General features: G+C 42.9%; 1 protein-coding gene across 4 annotated transcripts in view; it reads left to right on the top strand.

Moving 5' to 3' along the window:
* The window catches only part of LOC107267773 (axin), a 28,584-nt gene extending 22,895 nt beyond the window's left edge, over positions 1–5,689 (top strand). For 3 of the 4 annotated variants that reach the window (XM_025085097.1, XM_015739839.2, XM_015739841.2), the window contains 8 exons: positions 193–348; positions 424–787; positions 863–1,300; positions 1,739–1,903; positions 2,632–3,320; positions 3,404–3,714; positions 3,829–4,133; positions 4,229–5,689. In XM_025085097.1, coding sequence (XP_024940865.1) covers positions 282–348; positions 424–787; positions 863–1,300; positions 1,739–1,903; positions 2,632–3,320; positions 3,404–3,714; positions 3,829–4,133; positions 4,229–4,355 — 2,466 coding nt within the window. In that variant the 5' untranslated portion in view covers positions 193–281 and the 3' untranslated portion in view covers positions 4,356–5,689. The remainder of the gene's footprint in view (positions 1–192; positions 349–423; positions 788–862; positions 1,301–1,738; positions 1,904–2,631; positions 3,321–3,403; positions 3,715–3,828; positions 4,134–4,228) is intronic. The other variant, XM_015739842.2, reaches the window with a different exon arrangement.
* Positions 5,690–6,000: the final 311 nt, after the last annotated feature.

Raw genomic sequence — 6,000 nt, forward strand, 5'->3', positions numbered from 1 at the left:
ATCAAAATCAATAATATTTAATCATCCAGATACCCTAATATTATACATAAATGCTATTCTAACATTACATTCGACTGCAATTTTTCTACAATTTTATTTTAGGACTTTTGAGTCATTGTTCATGACGCCATGTAACAATGATTCTACTTCCAAGATTTTTATTGAAACAAAATTCTGTCTTGTATGTTTCAGGCTTGGACTAGCCATGTCCACTAGGAGGCGCCGATCATTGAAATTGAGTATAGACGGGAAAGTAGTACGCGAGACTCGCGATAGATAGGATGAGTGGAACTCGTCAGAGCGAAGCCCGCTGCTTCAATGAGAATTCTCCAAGGCCACCTGTGCCCGGTAAGAAGCTGTTCAAAAATCTATCTACCACCAAAAAGAATTTTTTATTGACAAAATTTTCTTCGCATTCACTAGGAGAGGAAACGGGTGGTTACATCAGCAGGTTCCGTCCGCAGAGTCCGGCTCTGACACCTAGACGTTCATCGCTCGCCCACCCGACAGGCTCCTGCGATGCTTCTGCACCCTTGGGTTTCGAGCCAGAGGGTAGCTGCGGTACTACCACCATGGAGAGTTACTCGCCACCAGCCTGCCTGCGCTGGGCCAGGAATCTCCATTTTCTCCTGCAGGATCCCGATGGCCTCGAGCTCTTCAGAAAGTACCTGGACCAGGAAGGGGGACCGCACGCGAACCCACTTAATTTCTGGTTCGCCTGCGAGGGTCTCAAGAAGCAACAAGACCCAGACAGGATACATCAGCTCGTCAAGCTCATCTACAGAAGGTGAAGAAAGGACTATTAAATTAAAAACTAAATATATCCGTTCGAATTCTACATCCTCTTCTCATTCTCCATCAGATTCTTCCTCAAGTCACAGCTAGCAATACCCGAAGATGTGCGCAAGGAGGCGAACCGCAGGGTTAAGGAAGGTCGAGTCGACGAGAAGGTCTTCGACGCTGTCCAGCTCGAGGTCGAACGCCTTATTAACGAGACGACCTATTCGAACTTCCTACGATCTGACATGTACCTTCAGTACGTCCAATCCTGCCAGAATCCTGACTCCGGTGGTTGTCCCAGCTCAGGATCCAGTCGGGAGATGTCTGTATCCTGCGGACACAGTATGCTGCCAACTGTTCACGAGGACAGCGAATTCGTTAGTTCCGTGCACAGCTCCCATTCGGCTAGCAGGACACCTAGTGAATTAAGAGGCGAGCTAAGACTGACTAGGGACGTTCTCATGGCAACACAGCAAACCAGGGCGATGGATCTTCGGCCTAAACCAGAAGCGTACGCCGGGTAAGGTCATTTAATCGAAGTCGCAATGCACCCCGTCCTCAATATACACTTGGTCCTTAGAGTGCTTGCTACCTTAGAATGCATTGAAACAGCTTTGGCATTTGAGCTGTTTAGAGCTTACCGCCTCTTTTTAGGCCCCTAAGTATTGAATCGAATGATCCAATATACTCAAAAAGAAAGATGGAAACCTTTTTCCACATTTTCATGCATATTTAAACAATGTTTCATTCGACTCGTAATGCCTTAATTCCACTTAATATCCAATTATTTTGCAACTTTTCATTTTTCCCACCTAGTTACCAGCATATCATAAACTCTTACGTACCCCTTTTATACATACACTACCCTTAAAGAACTGTCCTACAGCATTTTTTTTGGTTTTTAATTTCCCGTTTGTTTTTTTTTTTTCGTTTGGCGTTTTGCGTGGCGTTTGCGTAGCCTTTACTTGCAACCTGGAGCTAGTCCATACCACACGCCAGCGACCAGATTGCACGCGCAATATTCCTCCTACAACCCGGTCTCGAGACAGGATTCAGAACTCCAGAGCTTAAGCAGCGACGCGCGCACCGAATCGGATAACATGTCCCTCACCGACTCCTCAGTGTAAGTCCATCAAGAAATTCAGTAAGGCAAAAAGAAACGAAGAAGAGGAACCTTATTGGTATATACTATGAGGAACGCTTAGAAATAACCAATAGAAAAAAAAGATATTGAAGTTCAATGAAAACAGTTCTACTATTTCATTCATGTAATAATCCAAGACTGTTCCTCATAGTTATACAATTTAAATCTGACGAAGATTACCCTGAGTATCGAACGTAAGTATACAAGCAACAAGCAGCAAAGCCGACTTACTGCATGCCAATGTAAAATACCTGGACATTCGCATAGACAAATTACACTGGTTATCTCGGCGACGTTATCACATCGCACCGTGATACCAGTATCAGCTAGAAAACTGATGGTAGTCAGAGATATGACATAAAGTAGAAGAGTCTCAGTGGGCTCGATCTCGCGATTGTAAAGGTGAGATTTATGGCGAGGATTACACGGTATGAGCAAATAAACAGGCGTTACAACAACTCTTATTATCACGAGATCTAGTGTACTCTGTGAAACGTGCAGTTACGTAACGAAAGCACCTACTTGGTGTGGTAGCTCCTTCTGGTTTCCTCACGTCGTACTTAACAAGAGAGAATATTTCTATATGAGTCCAGAAAGAATGTATGTTATCTTATGGTTCCTGGTGACGGACACTATGAAGTGATCTAGGATCGATTAAGGATCAAGTCTACCGTTTCTTGAATTCTCTTGATCTTCTGTTTCCACAGTGACGGGATGTCGATAGGCAGACACCGCAGCAGCAAGAAGCAATACATGAGACAATGTAGGGCGATGAAGGAGTCTGCCAACCTGAATCGCGACCCTATGATTCATCATACAGTGATACCCAGGACACAGCGTGTATCGCGAGATCTCACCCAACCCTTGAAGCCGGATGTGTTCGCACAAGTACTCATTGAGAAGCTGGAGAGTGTTAAACGCGAGAGGGACACTCAGGAGAAGCTTGACAGACACCTGCAGGAGAACGAAGTCGTTGGTGCGGATGGTCCGGCTGATCAGACTATGGGAGGAGGACCCAAGGCGCTTGCTGATGCTCTCAGGGAGAAGTTATTAGTGGAGGATGATAGTGATCAGGCTATTCTTGATCAGCATGTATCCAGGGTGTGGTCGGACTTGACACCTTCGAGATCACCAGGTCTCGCTTCGCCAAGGCCTCACTCGCCGGACAGACGGAGAGTACTCTCGCACAATTATCCAAGGTCCTATAAACAGAGGAAGGAAAAGGACGTCTTCTCTACCTTCTCGGCGGACAGTGGTAACATTCATGACTTCCCTGAAGGCAGCGACCTCGTTGGCGCCGGTTCTATGAGTTCCTTGGGATCTCATTTACCCAAGTCCAAGTCTGTGCCGTCCGATTATGCGGATTCGCTTCACAAGCAGGACCTTTATCTCCAGGGTGAGTTTAGTTCTCTTATTTATTTTTACGGATGGTCCTGCCTGATCCTGAACGTACCTTTAATCCAGTTTCTCTTTATCCAGGACACGAACCGAGATTTAGAAGATTGGATATGACAAGGAGGTCCGCCACGAAGAAGTCTATGACAGAGTTAACGGACAGTGGCGTGAGCGTAGTCAGCGACGCACCGCCCGTTAATATTAGTAAGGATAGTAGACTCTTGTCGTGGCTCAAGGAATCTGATAAGAAGACGGATTTGAAACATAGTCGCCATGGGAAGAAGTATGGTTCCCGTAGTGGTTCTCTTGAGAGAGCCAATAGGGAGACCTGGGGTGTTCCTGCTCAACCGTTTGTTGCTGATCCTGGAATGCCGCCTCTACCGCAACCTCACACGGTAAGAGCTCTTTTGTGGCTTCCTAGTGGCAAAAAACTTAGAACTTATAGATGTTGACAAGGAGACGCTTGTGGTCGATAAACTGTTTATAATATCTAATTTTTATATTTACAGGCTACGCAGCTAGAAGAAGCGAGGAGAAGGTTAATAGAAGAGGACAGGGCACGTGGTGGTAGCAGACAAAGATACCCTAGTAGTTGCAAGCAGACCTACGAACCGGCTACCCAGGGCCAATCTTGCGTCCAATCGAATCAGTCGAATCAGTCGACCCTGAGAAAGAGCAGGCAGGATGCCAGCGACTTTACCACCGTTGTGTTCAGCTTTTGCGACGAGCAGTTTCCCTACAGGACCAAAATACCTGGACACAACGTCACCTTGAAGCAATTCAAGGAATACCTCCCTAAGAAAGGCAGCTATCGGTTAGTGTGCTCTTAACTTTTTTTTATCAGTCTTAATTTTATCTGTAAATAATCATTGTGTTATTTCTATTTAATTATAAAATATCGTTTTTCAGGTATTTCTTTAAGACGGAGTGCGAGGATTTGGATATGAAAGTCATACAAGAAGAAATCACGGACGACGCAGATATTCTGCCCTTATGGGAAGGCAAGGTCATGGCGCAGGTCAAGGCCTTCGAGTAGAAAATTAATTGAAAATGAGGAAGAATTACTTTATTTCGTCGCGAGCACTGTTTGTTTTAACGCGACCCGGTATTCGTCTTCGTGAAGAGTTGCCGACGATTATTTTTACAAAAATTTTGACAAAAATCATATCCGTTCGATCGTAAAAGAAATTTTTAAACGATCCATATACGATCATTAAAAGTATATCCTTTGTTCGATTTGAACTGCTTTTACAATGCATAACCCCCAAGTTATGGCAATGACAATGAATTTGGCCTATCGTGATACAAAGAGCATCAACATCCATTGTTTGTTCGATCAAGAGAATACATATTATCTTATATTTCTGCCACCATTCATTCGAGTGAGAGAAAAGAGAGAAACTCGTAATAGAAAATCAATCACGAATGTCTCTGACGCATGAAAAAATCATTTTCCTGCGTCATCATATTTTTATTAATTTTTAAACAATTTTTTTTAATCATACACACTCAGTGTATGAGTTTCTCGTCTCCTTGTCTTATTACACGATATACTATAGCATCGTCGATCCGTCATTGTTGCGTTTTAACATTAATTCGAAAGGAACTTTTTACAGCGTAAAGCCAGGTACGCCGGCACGCATAGAAATTGAGGTTCATTAGGTGCAAAAGTAATAAGCGAATGAATGACAGAAGACACGAAGAAAGCAAGGAAAAAAAAAATTTTTTTTAATTCGACAATAGGCGTCGACACAATAAAATACATCACGAACCATATACAGAATGAAAATAATTAGGCAAAAGGAATTCGGGTTAGCGCAAACGCAAGTGCGACCATCGAGTATAGTAATTTTGTGAACGAAAAGAAATAAGAATGTCGTGTCCGCGACAAACACTAAAGTTTTCCAAGTGACGCCCGCGACCCCGGGTTGACTCGTGGATCCATTAAAGGATCCTCCCGCCCCCCTCCCAAGCGTCGCCTCGAGAGAAAATCTTAATAGAAAATTTCTTCCTTCTCGAAGACTTCCCATAGTTTTCCAGCCGACTGTACAAAAGCCTGCGTAGTTCACCGCCTTATCAAGGTCTGCGTAGACCCTAGACTTAAATAGAAATAATATTATTATCACAAATTAGTTTTTAAGTATATAAAATATATACATATCTATATATATACGAAATCCGCGTATGTATCATATATATATGTATATGTATATATCCATATGTATTATAAAATGAAAACGCAAGGAAGTTTATTATCGGATACACCAATTTCACGTTTCATCGTGTCACTTAACACAGCCATTCATTAAAAAAGAAAAAGAAAAAAAAAGAAACATTGTAACATATATTATCCTCACATTACTCTATAAGTGACACGTTGAGCAAACACATACAGATATACAAGCGTTATATACAATGAATCTACACACGTACTGAAAATATAATTCACGAGGGACGGAGAAGAATCTGGAGTGAAATAATAATGAGAATTAGGAACAGATTTCAATTACCGACGTGTGATTGATTAGAATCAAGAGAGACGGTAGAGATAAGGTATACATGAAAAAGGGAGAGAAAGATATGGAAATACATGAACACGTAGGATACGTGCATTTATACGCAGCCAGATGTAGCAAGACAGTTTCCCTCTCCTTACTTCCTTTCCCTGTCCCACCACCCCC

The sequence above is a fragment of the Cephus cinctus genome, unplaced genomic scaffold, assembly GCF_000341935.2.
Source record: "Cephus cinctus unplaced genomic scaffold, Ccin1 Ccin1_scaffold0457, whole genome shotgun sequence".
Classification (NCBI taxonomy): Eukaryota; Metazoa; Arthropoda; class Insecta; order Hymenoptera; family Cephidae; genus Cephus; species Cephus cinctus.